Below are 21,499 nucleotides of genomic sequence, written 5' to 3'. Positions count from 1 at the left end.
TAAACATACAGTCTGGTTGGAGCTGTATTCAAGATGTTTCCAGCTTGGTAGGACATGATACAACTCGCGTCCATGTGACATCATAGGCCTCTAGGATCTAGGGCAACTTTTATGTCACAAGACTTATTAGAGAAGGACTTTTGTAGGGGTGATATTGAATACACACAATAATTTGGGGGTACCTTGTCAATGACTATAAGCCCAGCACCAGGGAACATTTAACAGCATTTTCTTCAGCCACAACTCCTTTTTGTGTGTGTGTATCTTTTTTAAATTGCCCCTTTTTTGTTATCAGCTTGTTGTGTGATTTAAAAATTATCTTAGCTGGGTTATTTTGCTCCCTTCAAAGCTGGAGAATCCTTGCAAAATGAAATAAGTACTGTGGTGTTCCATAACAAAATATTATTTAACTTTAAAAAAAATCTATTTTAGGAACACAAGTTCCCCAATTGAATTTTTTTTTTAACCAGCTAATCCTCCAAATACCTGAGAGGGAAAGCTCATCTTTCTAAATCCATAGAAGCTGGAGGGACAAAATGGGTAACTCCACAGAGATAAAGAAAATAATAAATATAACTCTTATTCTGACAATTCTTACTCTAACACCTTATCTACAAGAAATGTCACTGCTAACAGGGTGACCTAGTACCCCACGGGTATATTCAAAGTGAATAAAAACAAAACAAAAAAAACCCACTTCTCTCCTCTGTCCCCCTCCCATGTGACAGTTGAGAGAAGCCATGCTCAGAAGCAAGAATGCTAGCCTCCATCAAAAATAAAGTAGTACCACTGTACTAAACTGCCTGACTTTATATCTATTCTTGCCCAGTTTCATGGACCTGTTACTACTTTCTTATCTGACAAAAAATGATAACAATAATACCATACTCAATTTAAAAATTTATACATAAAGAAGGAAATAAGTCTTATTACTTTATGGTCATGGTTCAATTTAATTTGACAAACATTTAAGTGCCTACTAGAAAGTATGGTTTGATGTTAGGTGAAAAAAGTCCCTACTTTCAAGGGGATTATATTCTACCAGAGGATACAATATGTACATGATACAAACTAATTTCAAATGTTAATAACTCTGGAGATCAGATCAGGAAGGCTTCATGCAGGATGTAGCACCTGGGTTGTCCTTTGAAGGAAGCTGGAGATACTGTGAGATGGCAGTGAGGAGAGAGTGTATAGATGTGATTTAAAAAAATAAAAAGGACTTCTCATCTAGATTCATTTCAAATGGCTATTATTTTTAAAACAAACAAACAAATCCCTTCAGAAAGATGAAAATTTGCCACCTCTAAGCATATTCAAAAGAATACGCCACATAATTTGAAGACATTCCAAAAATGTTGCCACTATTCAAAATATTTCCAAAGCTCCACATTTGTAGTTGAATTTATAACCTCCTCGTAGACTCATTGGATCACAAATAAAAGAGCTAGAAAAGACTTTTTTTTTTTAAATGCAATTTATTTATTTAACATATTTGGTTTTCAGCATTGATTTTCACAACAGTTTGAATTACAAATTTTCTCCCCATTTCTGCCCTCCCCCCCCCCACTCCAAGATGGCGTATATTCTGGTTGCCCTGTTCCCCAGTCAGCCCTCCCCTCTATCACCCTCCTCCCCTCTCATCCCCTTTTCCCTTCCTTTCTTGTAGGGCAAGATAAATTTCTACGCCCCATTGCCTGTGTATCTTATTTTTTAGTTGCATACAAAAAGTTTTTTTGTTTTTGAACATCTGATTTTAAAACTTTGAGTTCCAAATTCCCTTCCCTCTTCCCTTCCCACCCACCCTCCCTAAGAAGTTGAGCAATTCAACCTAGGCCACACATGTATTATTATGTATAACCCTTCCACAATACTCATGTTGTGAAAGGCTAACTACATTTTGCTCCTTCCCAACCCATCCCGCTTTATTGAATTTTCTCCCTTGACCCTGTCCCCTTTCCAAAGTGTTTGTTTTGATTACCTCCACCCCCATCTGCCCTCCACTCCATCATCCCCCCCCCCTTTTATTTTTCTTTTATCTTCCTCCCTCTTCTTTCCTGTGGGGTAAGATACCCAACTGAGTATGTATGGTATTCCCCCTCAGGCCAAATCTGATGAGAGCAAGGTTCACTCATTCCCCCCTCACCTGCCCTCTCCCCTCCTCCCATAGAACTGCTTCCTCTTGCCACCTTTATGCGAGATAATCCACCCCATTCTATCTCTCCCTATCTCCCTCTCTCAGTATGTTACTCTCTCATCCCTTAATTTCATTTTATTTCTTTTAGATATCTTCCCTTCATCCTCAACTCACCCTGTGTCTGCTCTCTCTCTTTTACATATATATATATATACACATACATACACATACATACATATACACATAGATACATACATACATACACATTCACTTATATATAAACATATATATATATGCATATATATATATATATGCATATTCCCTTCAACTACCCTAATACTGAGGTCTCATGAATCATGCTCATCATCTTTCCATGTAGGAATGTAAACAAAACAGTTCAACTTTAGTAAGTCCCTTGCAATTTCTGTTTCTTGATTACCTTTTCATGCTTCTCTTGATTCTTGTGTTTGAAAGTCAAATTTTCTATTCAGTTCTGGTCTTTTCACTGAGAAAGCTTGAAAGTCCTCTATTTTATTGAAACTCCATATTTTGCCTTGGAACATGATACTCAGTTTTGCTGGGTAGGTGATTCTAGGTTTTAATCCTAGCTCCATTGACCTCCGGAATATCGCATTCCAAGCCCTTCGATCTCTTAATGTAGAAGCTGCCAGATCTTGGGTTATTCTGATTGGGTTTCCACAATACTCAAATTGTTTCTTTCTGGCTGCTTGCAGTATTTTCTCCTTGATCTGGGAGCTCTGGAATTTGGCAACAATATTCCTAGGAGATTTCTTTTTGGGATCTATTTGCAGAGGCGATCGATGGATTCTTTCCATTTCTATTTTGCCCTGTGGCTCTAGAATATCAGGGCAGTTCTCCTTGATAATTTCCTGAAAGATGGTATCTAGGCTCTTTTTTTGATCATGGCTTTCAGGTAGTCCAATAATTTTTAAATTATCTCTCCTGGATCTATTTTCCAGGTCAGTGGTTTTTCCAAGGAGATATTTCACATTGTCTTCCATTTTTTCATTCCTTTGGTTCTGTTTTATAATATCCTGATTTCTCATAAAGTCACTAGCTTCCACTTGCTCCAATCTAATTTTTAAAGTAGTATTTTCTTCAGTGGTCTTTTGGACCTCCTTTTCCATTTGGCTAATTCTGCCTTTCAAGGAATTCTTCTCCTCATTGGCTTTTTGGAGCTCTTTTGCCATTTGAGTTAGTCTATTTTTTAAGGTGTTGTTTTCTTCAGTGTATTTTTCAGTATTTTTTTGGGTCTCCTTTAGCAAGTCATTGACTTGTTTTTCATGGTTTTCTCGCATCCTTCTTATTTCTCTTCCCAATTTTTCCTCTACTTCTCTAACTTGCTTTTCCAAATCCTTTTTGAGTTCTTCTATTGTCTGGGGCCAGTTCATGTTTTTCTTGGAGGCTTTGGTTGTAGGCTCTATGACTTTGTTGTCTTCTTTAGGCTGTATGTTTTGGTCTTCTTTGTCACCAAAGAAAGAATCCAAAGTCTGAGACTGAATCTGGGCGCGTTTTCGCTGCCTGGCCATATTCCCAACCAACTAACTTGACCCTTGAGTTTTTCACTGGGGTATGACTGCTTGTAGATTACAGAGTTCTATGTTCTACGTTTGGGGGGGAGGTGCCAGCTCTGTCAGAGCCGCACTCCTCCTTCCCCAAGGACCCCCAGTCCAGACTGGGCTCAGATCTTCGGCAGGCTGTGCACCCCTGCTGTGATCCGCCACTTAATTCCTCCCACCAGGTGGGCCTGGAGCCGGAAGTAACAACAGCTGTAGCTGCCCCACCTCCGCTGCCCCCGGGGCTGGAAGCCTAACCGCGAACTCCTTCCACTCCCGCAGCTTTTCCCACTAACCTTCTCCGCAGTCTTTGGTGTTTGTGGGTCGAGGGGTCTGGTAACTGCCGCAGCTCACATATTCAGGGCGCTAGGGCCCCCTGCGCCCGGCTTCTGGTCTGGATCGTCCACGCCGCTCAGGCTGGGCTCTGCTCCACTCCGTTCCCAGCTCCCAGCTCCCAGCTCCGTGTGGAATAGAGCTCACCCAGAGACCATCCGGGCTGTCCTGGGCTGGAGCCCTGCTTCCCTCTGCTGTTCTGTGGGTTCTGCCATTCTAGAATTGGTTCAGAGCCATTTTTATAGGTTTTTGGAGGGACTTGGGTACGGAGCTCACTCTAGTCCGTGCTTACCAGCCGCCATCTTGGCTCCGCCCCCCTAGAAAAGACTTTAAGGACAACTGGGTCCAATACTCTCCTTTTACAGCCAAGTACCACACCCAGGGCCATGCAGTTAGTAAACATCTGTGGTGGGATTTGAATCCAAGTATTCCTGATTCCAAATGATGCAGCCTCTAATGAGGCTACTTTGAACCAAGGCACTCAGTGTGGGCGGAATGGAAAGAGCTCTGGATTTATAAATAAAAAATCTGGGTTCTACTTATGACCCTGAGTAGCTCAATGACTTTGGGCAAGTCATTTAACATCTGTGAATTTGTGCCTTCCACCGCATTTATTGTGAAGTTAAAATAACATCGTTTATATAAAGCAGGTCACATAAATTGTAAGGTATTTTCATGTTAAAATAAAACAAATGCTGATGTTAAAAAGAAATTGGTCAGATTTCTTTTGTATCACATGTTGTACTATATCAAATGGTACCAAGAGTCTCTCAGTGAGTTCCCATTTGTTCCAGAAAACTACCTCAGGGTATTAAATATTATCTACCAACTAGTCAGGCAAAACATGTTTCTATATTAGGAAGAAAGAATAACTAATAAGAAACTTCTTCAGTCTCATATGTGACCCATGGAGGATGCCTCATCCACAGGACTTGAATATTCATGTTTATTTCATGAGCACAATAGGCCCGCCGCGAACACAGCTAAAATCTGTATTGTCTTGAAAAGTCATGTTAATAAATAAAAGGGGAAAAAATTCCTTGGATTCACTCAGTGGTGATTCAGCTTCCTTTGGTTTTCCGTGATTGGATTATGTTTCAAAAATATGATGTTTATTAAATATTAAGCAAAGACTGAGGCAGGGGAGAGAAGGGAGAATAGAGGGAAGAAAGAAAATAGTGGCTTTCCCATCTTCAAACTCCCTGTTTTGTCTATTCTTTAAATACTAAAAGAAAGGTTCATGCACACATTATAAATGTTTCTAATGCTGAGTCTGATATTTTTATTTCTACTTTCTATGAACTTTTGCTGTTTTCCTTTTTTGATTTGAGGAGGAAGGGAAGGGTCAGGAAGGGAAACCACAGGCTATTTACTGCCTTAGATCAGAGGTTCCCAAACTTATTTGGTCTACCACCCCCTCCCCCTTTTCAAAAAAAAAAATTACTCAGCACCCCCCTGGAAGTCTACTTATTTAATCCTTTAATATTGTTTGTTTTTTAAATTTGCATCATTTTTTAAAAATAATTTTTTTAAATGACACAGCTTCAATTTAATAATTTATTGTAAATTTGTGGGTTTTTTCCTGCCTTGAAATTTTGGTGACATAATATTAAACCATTAAAGGAAAAGTTGATGACACAATATTGCATTAAAAATTGTTAAAGGGTTATACCTTGCATTTGGTGTGTTTATTTGAAAAATAATACAATCACTATGACTTTAACTCTGTTACACAACAGATGAAACACGTACAAATGTTTTTTTTTTAATTTTCTTCTCTTCTTTCCTTATGCTTCCACCATCCCCTTATTTTTATTCAACTGCTCCCAGCTGCACCTGAGGCTACTACCACTCCTCCCTGGATCCTTCCAGTGCCCCCAGAGAGCAGTATCACCCACTTTGGGAACCTCTCCCCTAGATGGTCACAACCAAAAGAAGTAAATAAATAATATTCTTATCATTTAAATACAGTAGAAAAAGACATTATTTCACTGTGAAAATGATGAAGTTGATCAGATACGTAGGATATATTTTTTAAAAACCATGTGATTTTAAACTTTGAAGGTGAAATATTACATTTTGCCTGTACTAAATTATCTTTTGGGCAAGAAAAATGTTTACTTCTAAAAAACCAAAACTAATTCCAACTCAAGTGACACTTTCATTTCAAACTCAGCAATGCAATCAATGACTTCATGTCAGCTGAAGGCTACTGTTATTTCCTAATTGAAGGAGATGTAGGATTCATTTTCAAGTGAAACTTCTAAGATAAACTATATACTGATTTACAAGCTAGATTTTTTCTCCCATTCTTGCCAAAGGACTTACTGTATTAACATTAAAAAAAGCAACAACAAATAACCTCTAACTTATTTTGCCAAATTTACTTTGTATTATCATGTGGCTCCCCATCTGTGTACACGTTACATCCACTGAAAATATGTACACACATCTTGAGGACAGGTGCTATTTCAATTTTGTCTTTGAAATCTCAATCACCAGCGCAATGTCTTAGTCCATAGGTATTTAATAAGCATTTAGTAAATTAGATATTTCTGTAACAATCAACCCATCTGACCTTCAGGGTGTCTCTATTGGTCTCAGGAAGAAGAATGACAAGAAGGTTCAGAGCCTGGAGCTGGTGCTTCTTGGATGGAAGATCTGTCAAGACAAGAAATATGCCTGAACTCTGGAATTTTCTTTTTTGTTATTGTTGAAAACAAAAGTTAACGATTATTTTAGGTCAAACATCAATCGGGAACGTAGAGCACAAAACAAGTGAGCAGCAATGCTTGTTTGGAGATTGTGTCTGTGAGTGGATGAGTAAATGCAGCTGCTTCTGCAGAGCTTCCCCTCACGTTGGATGCTCACTTCCAACTGTTAGCATATGACTTAAATGCCTTATGTTTCTAGGCACACAGCAGTGCTTTTTCAGGCATCTAGGTTACGTGAGAGTGACACATCATAGAAGAAACAACACTGGAGTCAGACCCTTTCTTCATTTGGCACATGACATAAAGTCTCTCAAGCGGGGAAAAAAACCCAACTTAACATTTTGGTAATTAAATTTTTATAATTAAAACTGTGAAGGATTTTTGCAGACTAGGACGGTCTATTTGTTTTAATGCCAAATTATCAAAGAACATCTTAATCCCATTAAGTTCAACAGGTCTATCACAAGGCTAGTAGCCTTGGTGCAGCAAGAGAGGACAGGAAAGCATCACTGGGTTAGATACTGATAATTTTCTGTCTTTATCCCCCAACCCTTTCAAAGATATGCATACAGATGCCTGGGACTACTAAACTACAAAAGCAGGCACAGCTAACAGCATTATTTACATGAAAATATAATAGTAGATGAAACACTGGGGCTGGACGGTACCCACCAGCGATGTTAATAATGTAAGTAATACGGCAACAGCAAGCTGAATAACGTCTGAGCTTGGATTTTCACGAACTGTAAGGGATGTATGGATATTTAGCAGACCATAGCTACGGTGGAATTTTACAATATGATGATATGGAATGGTTGTAGTATAATAAAGAGGCTTTTGTGAAATAAATACAGGTTTGTCCAAAATAACATTTTTCAGAGATATACTTAGCACTTTTAACCTATCTATCTATATCCTGGAAACATACATATCTGCTTGCTTCTCTACATACAAATGCACACACACACACACACACACGTGTGTGTGTGTATACATATAGACATACATACTTGTATAAACATAATCAGACAGTAAACCCAAAGTACTTAAAGAAAGATGAATGAATTTTTAAAAAGTTGTCTTGTAGAGAGGCATCATAGCATAGTGGATGGAAAGCCTGTCTCAGATTTAAGACTCATCTCTTATACAAACTGGCTAACCCTGGGCACATCACTTAGCTTCTCAGTGTTCTAGGCAGCTCTTTAAGACTCCTGCTGACCTGTATTAGGAAAGGATGCTTCCTAGGCCAACGAGATCATAGGTCTAATCATTCCCCCCAACTTATTCCTGTATTCAAGTGCTCTTTGGCTTATGTACCTACACTACTACAGATTTTATTACCACCAGCCTGGAACTATTAATTATCTTCCTAAGTGGTATTTCTACCTTCCCTCTCCTTTCACAATACTTTCAAACCCAAGCCACTGTATGCTTCATACGGCTTCGAGGCTTCTGGTGACATCATTGTTCTAAGAACAATCTTTGGGTAATTCTTCAATTCATTTGGAGTAAAGTTCATACTCTTTAACTTCTCATTCAAGGTTTTCCAAAATCTGACAGCATCTACTTTTCCAGCTTTATTTTACACTATTCCTCTTCTACATACTCTATGGCCTGAATAAATTGGACTTCTCACCTTTCCTCGTACTTCTCCACCTTATATTCCTTTGCACATGCCATTACCTATAACTGGAATATTCCTTTCCCCATCCTGCCTAATTTCTGCCCATTCTTTAAGGATCAACTTGAAATGCCATTACTTTCAAAAACATTTTTTGATTAATTTACTTATTTATTTCTCATCTTCAATATTCACTTTTATAAGACTTTGGAGTTCTAAATTCCTCCCACACCCTTCCCTCTTTCCAAGACAAATGTCACCTCTTTTAAGAAGGCTTCCTGGCTCCTCCCATTCAGTAACAATCTTCCCCCTCTTCCTTCACAAACTTTGGGTAGCACTTTTGCCTACAATTCTTGTATCTACTTTTTAGGCATTATTTCTCATTATAGCTTTTATCAATGCAGCATGATATAAGCTAATCAGAAAGAAGTGTGCCTTTTCCAAACTTTGCAGTCATCCTCCAAACCCTGGCATAGTACCACACCCTCACACAAGCCCATTGATCACCTAATAAATGTTTGTTGAAATGAATGAGGAAGAAAGAAATGGCCAAGACAGTGCCACACGCCTAGAGCTGTGAGAGAAAGGCTTTCTGATATCAGTACTGACTTAAGATGCCAGTTGCCCCCCTCTCTGTGCCACCCCCATCCTTTCTGATTGCAGCGGGGATAGAAGGCAATCCCATTATTGGCTCAATGTTTCCAGGAGAGAGGCATTTAAGAATGACTATGAGCACTAATCTGAAAGTTCCCCAAATCCAGTAAACACAAAAAACATGAGGGCTTCAAGTAAGGCAACCCATATCCAAGAGGGAACCAACGAAATGCCTAAATCTGTGCCTGTGCAGGCTGATTTCAAAAGCATATCAGTCATGACAATCTGGCAGACTTTCTCATGAAGCTTACTGATTTTATGGGAACTGCTAAACCCACAGTGTATGTACTTCTCCAATAAATGTTTCTTAGACTGCTTGGCAGGAAAGCGAAGTAGAATATAGGCATCTTATGTAGTTCATTCAATCATAAAAAGAAATGTGAAATTGTTGGAGATTCTTCAGTGCACAAATGTGCTGTTTTTCTTAAATAGCACATTATAAATCTGAACAAGAAGAAGGCATATATAATAACTTTGATCTCTTTTTATCTAGGTCCCAATATTCCAATATTTGAATTGGATTCATTGAGATCTATTTGTGTAGGTGCCAACAATCTAATATTTCAATTGGATTCTTGAGACCTAAATGGATCTCAAAGGGATTTCGTGTGCTTTGTTTCTGATCATATTTATTTGGGCACAGAACAGAAAAATACTTCATTCTTTGGCAGCAGAGTTAAGACTTTTATGAATCCTGGGGATATTACTATATCAGCTTTTGTTCAGTCATTTTTCAGTTGTATCTGATTCTTTATGACCCAATTTGGGGTTTTTGTGGCAAAGGGACTGCAATGGTTTGCCATTTCTTTCTCCAGCTCATTTTATGGATGAGAAAACTGGGGCAAACAGTCACAGTTAAGTGACTTGTCCAGGGTCACACAGCTAGTAAGTGTCTGAAGCCCGATTTGAACACAATGAGTTCCTGACTCCATGCAAGCACTCTATCCACTGGACCATCTAACTGCCCTGTATCTCTAACCAAATATATGTTGTTGATTCCTTTTTTGCTCAAGGTACAATAAATGTGAATTTGTCTTAAGAGGGCCTTGCTCCCAAGAACATAAGGTTTCTACTTGCAAAGTCTGCACCAACAGGAAGAATACTACTTACTCTGTACAGCCTGAAAAGCTTTGAGATATTCTAGACTGAGCAATGGTTGAGGCAGCTCTCGAATGAAAAGCTTCAAAAGGCTGGCGGCATCGTGCTGCTTGACACTCTCCCAGTTAAAAGTCCCTTCATAAAACTTTGCTTCCAGTTCCTGGCAAAGGTTCTGAAAAACACAAGAACAAAAATGAACACCAAAACCAAATTCTGTCCTGCTGACAGCTTTGCATATTTCTCATATCATAGGAGTTTCTGGTTTTGGAAACCTAAAAACATTAGAAGTCTCACCGACTACCACACCAACATAGTCCCAGTCAGATCAATAAGCCAAAGTCAGGTCATACTGTATTAATATAGAATTAAACTCCTTTGAGACTCAGCTCAAATCCCACCTTCTTCCCTGAGATTACCTCTCATTTACATTGTATATATCTTATTGGTACAAGTTTTTAAAAATTTTTTTAAAAATTATCATCATTATTGTCTCCTTCATTTGTGTGATTTGTCTGAGAGCAGGAACCCAATTTCTTTCTACCTCCAACACTTAGCACAGTGCCTGGCACCCAGTAAGCTATTAATAAATGTTTGTTGACTGGCTAAACACACTTCCAACAAAGGCAAAAATGGGGATTTTTACTGGGATCTTCAAAAATGGCAAGTAGCCAGGATCCTGCTCAGAAAAATATGAAAGTCTTTAAACTTTAGGGTCATTTTCTAAGCTCCTATAAGTGCTCATGAAAAAAATTATTCACTGGAAAATACGTAAAGGAGAGGCAGTAGAGAGTAATGTAGTGTGAGCCAGCCTTAAAGTCAGTAAGATCTATATTCAAGTATTGCCTCAGACATTCACTGCTATGTGAACCTGGGCAAGTCACTTCCTTGGAGTGTTCTGGGTAATACTACAAGTATAAGGCGGTGAATGGGTACCCATCTTTATTGAGAGATAGTGTTTCCTCACCAAGGACTTCTCCATCCTGATAAAATCACAAAATGCAGGACAATTTTGAAATAATGAAAATACAGGTCTTTAAGATAATATCATTTTGAAACTATAAAGAAAGTCTGCATATAACTGGATTTCATAGTCAAGTTTTACGGCTAAAAGTACAGGAGGCAGGTGAATGTTCAGCAGAGATAAATGGAAAACTAAATAATGTGACAAATGAGATTTTATAAAGCACATCCATTTAACTGGTTTAAATGTCTTAGGTGGTAGGTGACAAAAGATCTGAACCATAAGCCATCTATTATTGGTTCTAATTATTTAATTCCAAATAGTAAGAGAACAAATTAGATGAATTATTCCAAAGCCATTGATGAAATTAACTAAGCACACTATTTTGAAACTTTGCTTTATAACTATTAATAATACCACTAATAATAAATCTACTCATTTCAACAGCTACCACCTTCATGGAGTACAAGATCCTAAGGGAATATATACTAAAATGTCAATATATTCTAGAATAACAATATATTCTTAGAATACCAAGCTCCTAAGGAAATATATTTCTTAGAATACCAAGTTCCTAAGGGGAATATGTAGGGCAGCTAGGTGGCACAGTGGATGGGCCTGAAGTTAGGAGGACCTGAGTTCAAATCTGAACTCTGCCATTTATTAGCGGTATGACCCTGGGTAAGTCATGTAATTCTGTTTGCCTCAGTTTCCTCATCTGTAAAATGAGTTAAAATAAGTGAGTTGGAGAAAGCAATGGTAAAACACTCCAGTATCTTTGCCAAGATAACCCCAAATAGGGTCACAAAGAATTGAAAACTGAACAAGAAAGGACTACATAAATTCCTTGAAAATAAGGATTGTCTCATTCTATATATTTGGATCCCTAGCACCTATCATGGTGTTGGCACATAAAAGTTACTTAATGAATGCTTGTTAATTGACTTTTTTTTTGGTCACCAAGCCATGAACCCAGTTAAGACAGAAAATGTTTAACATATATGACCACAAAAAGTCATCAGATATCTCTGCATCTTCTTTCCATTACTTTAAGCAATATACAGAAGCTCAGAGTTAGAAGAGACCCCAGAGGGCATTTAATCTAACAAGTACCTAAACAGGAATCCTCTTTAAAACATGTCTAAAAACTGGTCAACCAGCCCTTACTTGGAGGAATGTAGAAAAGGGAGAGATCAGTCTACTTTTGAATAGCTCTAACATTAGGAAATGGTCTCTTAAAATCTAGCCTTGACTCCTTGAAATTTTCTCCCATTGCTCCTACTTTTGAGATATCAAGCAGGGACAGCTAAGTGGTGCAGGACCTGAGTTTAGGTCCCACCTCAGATACTTACAGCTGTGTGACCCTGGGCAAATCACTTAACCCCAATTGCCTCAAAAAAAAAGAGAAAGAGAGATCAAGCAAAAAAAAGTTCAACCATTTTTTTCAAGTGACAATCCTTTAAATATCTTAACACAGTTATATCTCTTCTAAGTCCGTTCTTCTCCAGTTTAAACAGATCCAGTTCCTTCAATGAATCGACATACGGTGTGACATTGAGGCACTTTACCACCCTGGTTATGTCTTGTGGATGTCACCAATACCCTTCTTAAAATGTGGCAGTCAGAACTGAATACGATGCTATAGAAGTGTTCTGTCCTGAACAGAGTACAACGGGACCATCATTTCCTCCCCCACTCTGGACACCCTCAATCCAAGACTACATTAGCTTTTATGTCTACAATATCAGACAGTGCTGACTTGTATTATGCTCCAAGTCTCATTAAAATCTCATCTTTTTTTCAGAAAAATTGCCATCTAGCCATTTTGTATTCAAAATTCACTTCTTGAACCTAGTTAGTCCTAATTAAATTGACTCTTATTAAAGTCAGTCCAAAGTTCCAGGCTATCGGGATGTCTTGGATCTTGACTCTGCCAACCAATGTGTTATCTATCCTTCCCAGCTATGTATCATCTACAAATGTCCTAAGCATGCCACCTCTGCCTTTACACAAGCCACTGATTAAAAAAAAATTGTTAAATACTAAAGGGCTAAACACCCTAGGGTGATCCATGAGAGGTCATTCATATCTCTGTGGTGATACACCAGGGAGAATCTTCCAATGATTATTGCCATCTGCTATCTGAGTCAATTCTTCAACCAATTGAAAAGCTACATAGTTTTACTAACATCTAGTTTCTTCATGCTATCCACAAGAAGAGGAAGAGAGATCAAACACTTTGCTAAAAATCTAGGGTAATCATTTCTACAGTATTCCTTTTATCTACCAGCTTTGTAACTTCATCGAAATGGACCCAAAGCTACTTATAGTACAGAATTATTTTCCTTGATGCTAATTTAATATTTCTCAAAAAGAAAGCCTCACTCAGAAGAGTGGGGGGGGGCGCGAAACAAGAAACAAGTGAGGCTAGCAAATCATTTCAGTTAGAAGTTGAAGGAAAAAAAAATCAACTAAGCACTTAGCATCCTATCTTCATATATTTACAAAAGACCAGCTGCTGCATAATTTGGTTTGTGACAAGAGGCTGGGTGGATGGGTTGAGCCAGCTGAATCCATTTAATTGGCCTTTCTGGAAATTACACTTGGTTTAGATTGTCCTTTTGACAGATTTCCTCTCCTAGGAATCACACCTTAGATGCAGTGTTCTGCACTGAAGCAAATGCTCCCTTATCATGCTGCTGTTAGTTGGCAATCACTCTTTATCAGTGTGGGCACTGATGCATTGTGAATAGCGAAGGAAGGCACCATACTGCTGTATGAAGAGATAACATACACACACATTACCTGTTTCTGAGGGAGTGTTTCTATTAAACAAATGCATTTCTCAACAGGACTTGAACTGATCTCAGAATCACTCTAAGTGTGTCACTTGCCAGGTGGAGGAACTTGCATTAGTGCTTAACAAGTGTGGGACAACGACAATTTGTTTAAATATATACAGCTCCCAAATCATTTGCAGAGGTTGGATAAAGCTTCAGAAGAGAAAGGCTGGGAGTAGCGGATAAGTACATTAAGTGACTGTGTGATTAGCTAGGAGCAAGCCTAAAAAAAAATACAACAGCAGAGATCACGATGTGACTTGGGAAGTGCCAAACTGGCAGAAGGGAATGTTCTAAAATGAGGAAACAAGTCAAAATAAATCAATGAAATGCATCTGCAGCTAAGAATTCACAGAAAACCTTTCTAAAATGTATCTGGACTCTGGCTCTCAGCCTAGAAGCACCCTAGCTCAAGATTTAGGGACTGGAATCTTCACTGTTGCAGCAGAGTGGCCTGTTCTCGGTGATCCTCATACACAGTACTCAAGCCATCTGCCATTTCTGGGTCACTGCACCAGCTGGCCCCAAGACTTGAACACACTTCTGCCTCACCTCCCTGCACTTTAGAGAATATTTCTCTTCTTCAGAATGCAGCACCAATACCCCTGTCTTGACGAAGCCTTTCTTAACTAACTTTTTTTAATTGCCTGATATTAATTATATGGGAGAGCTAGGTGGCACAGTGGATGAAGTGCCAGACCTGGAATCAGGAAGAGTCATTTTCCAGAGTTCAAATCTGGCCTCAGACTCTTGCTAGCTGTGTGACTTTGGGCAAGTCACTTAACCCTGTTTGCCTCAGTTTCCTCATATGGAAAATGAACTGGAGAAGGAAATGGCAAACCACTCCAGTATCTTTGCCAAGAAAATCCCAAATGGAGTCATGAAGAGTCAGATATGATTGAAAAATGACTTACCAATTATGTGTGTGTAAATGTATGTGTATATATATATATATATGAAATACATATATATGTGAAATACACACATATATATGAAATACATACATACATATATATATATATACACATATATATATATGAATAAAATACTCTCCCCTCCCTCTCCCCATAGCATACAGGTTTCCCCTTTTATATCTGCACCTCCAGGGCTTGGCTCATAGCTGGTGCTTAATTAATACTTGTTGACTGACCAAATTCAACTTGTGAGGCCCTGTCACTGATCCGCTTCCTGAAGAACCATCAAAATAAACACTAATCCAGGAATTCAGGGTCTAGCACCAGACCTTGAAGAAAGCCCACTCTTTTCTCTCCCAGGTTTTTTTTCCCCTAATTCAAAAGTTCCTATGATAGTCATTTATTTAAATTAAATAAATGTACAGCACACAGTTACAAACGGTTAGCTAACCTCATATTTTGCACAACCGTGCTTATTTAAAACATTTTGAAGACTAATGTATTGATGGATTCTTTTGACGTGATTATTTCTTATCCCATTCTTCTCTCTCTTTTCTTCCCTGTATAACCTCCTGCAGATATGGCTGAAGGTATAATTTGTCCTCTTCATATTTTGTCCACTGATTTTTAGGCAAGGTCTGCAGCCTCATGGTCAGGTCAAGAGCTCTCTTGATATGAAACATTTGCTCATTATACAGATTCTCTGGAAGCCTCCTTATGGCCTCTTTAACATCTTCATCTTCATAAAGTGTATTATCACACATTAACCCAAGTTTGTTGAATCCTACAGCACTGTAATACCACTTTCGAAGACTCTGGAGCCATCGGTTTGATGCTACAGTAGGTGCCGGCCTTGCCATCTAGATCTTGAGAGACCAGGGCTTTGCCTGGTGGTAAGTTCTAGAGGATACTCTCTCCCAGTTTTATGTGGTTTTCATAGCAGTTGGTATAGGTAGAAGAATATAATTATCTTAGCAATGGAGATAGCCAGCTTAATTTGTAAACCACCAATCTGATTTCAGGGAATGCCGAAAACGACAAACCTCCAAAAAAAAAGAGCTCTTCAACCCAGTGGCATTATATTACCTGATATTGTCCACTGAGAGGTCTGGGTTGGAATCCCAGCTCTTGACACTCATTAGCTATGCAATCCTGGACAAGTGACTTCAGTTATGTAAGCACTTTCTTTCCTCTTTTTACAAATGGGGATAACATTTACACTCCCTATTTCCCAAGATTGCTGTGAGAATGAAGAAATAATTAATGCAAAACACAGCTAAGGCAACTGAGGCTGAGATATTAAGCAATTTGCCAAAGGCCACATAATTTATCACTAATAGAATCCAAGGGGCAGCTAGGTGGTGCAGTGAGTAGAGAACTGGCCCTGGAGTCAGGAGGGCCTGAGTTCAAATCTGACCTCAGACACTTGACACATAACTAGTGTGTGACCTTGGGCAAGTCACTTAGCCCTAATTGCCCTGCCTTCTCCCCTCCAAAATAAATAAACTAATATTCAAACCCAGATGCCCTAGTGCCTAAAGTAGTGTTCTTTCTGTTTACCACAATGCCTTTCTTGGGTCAATTTTTAGACTGTTTCTTAAATATTGTATAAAAGCACCCATCCTGAACGTAGTCAGAAGTGGACTTTGCAGGGGCATAGGTTTGGGAGGGAAGCTCTCAGAAGACAAACTTCATCTACCTCACAATTTTGCTCAAAGCCAAGACTGACTAAAATTGTAGTGGCAGAAAATGTGAAATCAGAAAAGGAAAACACAGGACTGCTAGTAATTAGAGGTTGGGACAATGTACATTTTGTCAGTAGAACAGACTACAGGCTAATGATTTGTTGCCAATGGCAAGGTTACTGTTCTGCTAGATATTTCGAGTCAATGATGGAAGGGAATCTTCCTCAATATGAATCTAACTGGTAGCACTTAACTCAAGCCCAACGTATCATCACGCCACAGAACAGTAGGTAAGTACACAATTAACTAAGTGACTCCTAAGTGCTCTGCTTCCCAGAGAGAAGGGCTTGTTAAGTTTCTATTTCATTTTTGTGAAATAACGGCTAATTTATTAATTTTAAAGTATTACTCTCATTTTTTCAAAAATTCAGACAGAATCAAGAGCTAAAGGAACTTGAAATGAATACTTATTTTAATTCTTGTGGAAAGATTTTTATTGTCACAAAGGAATCAAATAATAAAGTTATTATTACTCAAAGTGGTAATTTCATATTAAATCTATTCATAAGTATATTCAATCAGTTAGTACCTTTATCCTTACTGCAGCTCCAGGTATCCGTAAAAGCCCTTCAGTTTCTAATCCTCCCTCTTCTATTCGAGAAATCAACTGTACAGAAAAAAATTAGATATTAATATTTAGAAATATAACTGTCAAGAATATCATATCTATTTTACATATAAATGACTGAAATTGATTACACCATATTCAGGTACGCATTCTGTGATTAGCTGCCATTGCATTACTGCCTTCTAATAAACAAGCTCAAGAACTTGAAAACATAATTAATTTCATGTTGCACTCAAGAAAAAAGATGGCTCTCTTCATACTGCCTTAGTTACAAAAAATAAGAAAAACTATGTGATTTCACACAACAGCTGTGTTATTGCAAACAAGTAGAGAATGAGGATGCTCATTTTAAAAGCTCCAAAAATAATTGTTTCTCCTGCTTTTGCAGGAGCCTGGACTCTGTGATCTAATCAATCTTTTGCATTCTGATATTTGCACATTTGCATCTCATTTTCACTTTGTTCAAAGACACATTTTACAAGTTTTCAAGAGACTTTCTGTTGGCAAATGTTCATTAAAATACACACACCTCTAGATGTCTAATATGGATTCATTCATTCAGGCTACAAACATATATATTAAATAGTGATTATGGAGCACCATACTAGGCAAACAGAGAAGATGCAAAATTTAATAAGACAAAAACCGAAACTTGGTAGAGTTTACAGGCTAGTGGAGGATAAGGAATAAACACAGACAAAACATAATAATCTGACTAGGGCCTCAGAAAAGAGCAGAACAGTCATAAGTAGCTAAGGTTTGAGGAATAAAATAATTATAAATGGTGAGAGAAGGAGAGATCAAGGAACATTTCATGGAGTTTGGCTTGAAAGGATAAGTAAAAATTCAATTCAATTTCTTGAGTTATGCTGGTTATTGTAGTTTGATGTTGTTGTTTTCCTTGATTATTGAAAAAAGACCATGAATGACATAAGGAAGGTGATTTGCAAGTGAACTGGATTTAAGTGAGGGAGGGCTGTGCAAAGTCACCAGCCTCACTCTCTCCTCCAGAGCCATCTGGGTCCAGTGGCAAGATATAAATCAGGACAACTGGAGATGGCCCCCATGCAATGGGAGACCTTGGCCTTTTTAAGTTAAGGTCTTTCCTAGGTCTCAATATGATTGAGGCAACACCCATTCAGTGATTAAGGCTAGATAAGAAACGAGGCAAAGAATGGCCTCTTTTACCTAGTCAAAAAAAAAAAAAAAAAGGAAAAAACCAATCTGGGAAGGTAAGACCTTCAGGGCTTCTGGCCAAAACAGAAACAATTGCTTTTTACACTCATTGGGAGCCATCAGGACTCAATGACCAAGTGAAGCTTGGGCTGAGACTTATTGTTGGCCAATCAAAGAGAGCCAGTGTGATGTGGGTGTGAGGCATGGTCCTTAAAAAAGAAATCTAGCCAGTAGACCCCAAGATACTAGGAATTTGCATTCTTTTGGGCAGAGCACCTGCAGGTCAGGGTATGATTCCCTATGTGGACAGAGGGAAAGGAGAGGGGAGGGAGGGAGAAGAGAAAGAGAAGGGAGGGAAGATGAGGAAGGAAAGTAAGGGTGACTCTGGTATTATACCTAAGAAGAGCACACACACACAATCAAAAAGTATTCACTAAGTGCTTACTACATGCCAAGCACTGACTAGTCTCAGAGTTGGGCATACAATAACAAAAGTGAAATGGTCATGGAGTTTACATTCCCACAGGAGAGGCGTGCATATGTATGTAAGAGAGAGAAATATATGTACATCCATAAGTAAATGCATAATATGTACAAAATAAAGAGACGGTAGGTTTTTCTTGGGAGGTGGCACTAGCAGCTGAGGGGGATCAGGAAAGTGTTTATGAAAAAACCATTTGGAGTCCTTGAGGCGTTGGTAGTCAGCTGTCTGTTATTCTCTGTTGCTTGGCAGCCGGTGTGCACCTGCTCAGACATGGCCTCTGACAAGTGGACTCAGCCAGCCAGCCACACAAGGATATGGGGCTTACTTTACCCAGCCTATTCCCAACAGAGCAGTCAGCCCTATGGCCCATCAGCTGATACCTCAGGGTATGGTCAGAGAAGCTATGGTTCTCCTCCTATGGACAAACCCAGAAGACAGGCTATCGTACCCAGTCAATTTCCCAAGGATATGGTTCAGCCAGTGGCTATGGCAGCAGCCAGAATTCCCAACTTTCTTATGGTCAACATTCATCCCAACCTGGCTACACCCAGCAGCACTTCAGGGAACTATGTTAACAGCTCCCAGGGAAGTAGCTATGGACAGCCTTAGAGTGGGAGCTATGGTAAGCACTCTGGCTATGGTGGACAACAACAAAGCTTTTACAATCCCTACAAGGCTAGGGCCAGAATCAGTATAACAGCAGCAGTGGGGGGAGTGGAGGGCGTGGTGGATGTAGCTATGGCCAAGATCAGTCATCTATGAGTGTTGGAAATAACAGTGGTAGCTATGGCAATCAGGATCAGAGTGGAAGTGGTAGCAGCAGCAGCTATGGGGGAAGCCAGAAGGACCACTGGGGCAGAGGTTGGGGTGATGGAGGTGACAGAGGCAGTAACTGCAGTAGCTACAACCATAGCAGTGGTGGCTGAGGCTGTGAAGGCAGAGGTGGCATAGATGAAAGTGACCATGGTAGCTTCAATAAATTTGGTGGACTTCAGGATGAAGGATCACTCCATGACTCTGAACAGGATAATTCTGATAATAATGCCATTTTCATCTAGAGATCAGATGAGAATTTTACCCTTGAGTCTGTGGCATTAAGACTACTAAGAAGGAAAGGTGACAGTATCATTTGATGATCTCCCTCTTCCAAAACAGCCATTGACTGGTTTGATGGCAAAGAATTTTCTGGAAAACCCATTAAAGTCTCCTTTGCAATTCAAAGAACAGACTTCAACAGAGGACATGTCAATGGCCATGGTGGCCATGGGCATGGAGGACCCATGGAGGCTTTGGAGATAAGGCAGTGGTGGTGGCAGCCAAAGAGGATTCCCCAGTGAAGGGGGTGGTGGTGAAAGGCAGCAGCAAGTTGGAGACTTGAAATATCCTAACCCCACATGTGAGAACATGAACTTTTCTTGGAGAAATGAGAACAATCAGGGCAGCTAGGTGGTACAGTGGGTAGAGCACCAGCCCTGGAGTCAGGAGGACCCAAGTTCAAATCCAGCCTCAGACACTTGACACACTTACTAGCTGTGTGACCTTGGGCAAGTCACTTAATCCCAATTGCCCTGCCTTCCCCCCTCCAAAAAAAAAAAGAAAAAAGAGAAATGAGCATAATCAGTGTAAGGCACCTAAACCTGCGGGACCTGGAAGCTATCATATAGGGGCATAATTTTAAAGAGGCTCAGAGAGGTGGCAGAGGTGGCTATGACTGTGGAGGATACCAAAGTAGAGGCAGGGATGATGGGTAATCCTGCAGGGTCCAGGGTGGAAGGGACATAGATGGCTTTGGACCTGGAAAGATTGTTTCAAGGGATGAAAACAGACAGGACAGACAGAAGAGGCCATATTAGCCTAGCTCAAGCATCTTTGGACCATTTTTTTGCCAGGCTCTTTATACTTGTTTTGTATAATTGTAACCATGCCCCCAGGTCCCATTAAATGCCACTGTTTTAGTTAAAATAAATAAATAGACAGATAAATAGATGAATAAATGTATAAATGAACCATTTGAACTAGTTTTCTTGAAGGACATGACTCTTATTGCTAAGTTTCAATATGATTGATAGATAGTATATGGTCCTAACCACAACGGATATATGTAGCCTTATTTTTTAAACCAATCTTCTTGATAAAAATGTATGTAATATGAATACTATACCAATATACTCTAAATAAACGTAGTGGTTCTCTCAAAAAAAAGTAACTTAAAGGTACTTTCCTGTACATAAGGATAAAATAATTAAATAGAATTTACTGATATAAATGCTTTAGAAGCTTGGAAACTTTCAAATGGGTGTTTTCACTAAAGCATTTCTGCCCAAGAAAGAGAATTTATTTTCCCATTGTGTATATCCAACTAGAATTCAATTGGGAAGAAATATCTAACTTTTCTATCATGACAGGTTTGCTGCGTCTCAGTCCCTGTAGTCATTCTTCCACAAGGAAGAAAATAGTTAACACGGACAAGAGCATATACAGATTGAATGAAGTGTTAAAAGGCCAGAAGGATTTCCTCATTCTTAGAAAAGGTTCAAAGGAGGTTAAGTATAAAATCTTGTAGTTACGTTACAAAATCTGTACAAAAATTTAAAAATTATGAACTAAAGCTAAACTGGAATGTATTGAAATTCAAATAAAAAAGACCTAAAAATTTTGGATAGTCATACTTTCAAAT

General features: G+C 39.0%; 2 protein-coding genes and 1 pseudogene across 2 annotated transcripts in view; 1 reads left to right on the top strand and 2 right to left on the bottom strand.

Moving 5' to 3' along the window:
• ARHGAP18 (Rho GTPase activating protein 18) overlaps nucleotides 1-21,499 on the bottom strand; it is a 174,219-nt gene that overhangs the window by 28,517 nt on the left and 124,203 nt on the right. Inside the window, exons 8-10 of the mRNA XM_036767994.1 lie at nucleotides 17,124-17,201; nucleotides 10,147-10,306; nucleotides 6,626-6,708 (exon numbers count right to left, since the gene is read on the bottom strand). Of these exons, the coding sequence (XP_036623889.1) occupies nucleotides 6,626-6,708; nucleotides 10,147-10,306; nucleotides 17,124-17,201 (321 nt within the window). The remainder of the gene's footprint in view (nucleotides 1-6,625; nucleotides 6,709-10,146; nucleotides 10,307-17,123; nucleotides 17,202-21,499) is intronic.
• On the bottom strand, nucleotides 15,374-15,709 carry LOC118857313 (cytochrome b-c1 complex subunit 7-like). Its single transcript, XM_036767995.1, has one exon. It carries the CDS (start codon nucleotides 15,707-15,709, stop codon nucleotides 15,374-15,376), a length of 336 nt encoding a protein of 111 aa, XP_036623890.1.
• Nucleotides 19,093-20,675, top strand: LOC118857312 (annotated as a pseudogene).

The sequence above is a fragment of the Trichosurus vulpecula genome, chromosome 7, assembly GCF_011100635.1.
Source record: "Trichosurus vulpecula isolate mTriVul1 chromosome 7, mTriVul1.pri, whole genome shotgun sequence".
Taxonomy (NCBI): Eukaryota; Metazoa; Chordata; class Mammalia; order Diprotodontia; family Phalangeridae; genus Trichosurus; species Trichosurus vulpecula.
Note: the sequence above shows the minus strand (reverse complement) of the source record. Positions and strands in the feature narration are given on the sequence as shown.

Coding starts and splice junctions, on each gene's coding strand:
- LOC118857313 (XM_036767995.1), bottom strand. CDS start 15,709: ATGGCAAGGCCGGCACCTACTGTAGCATCAAACCGATGGCTCCAGAGT.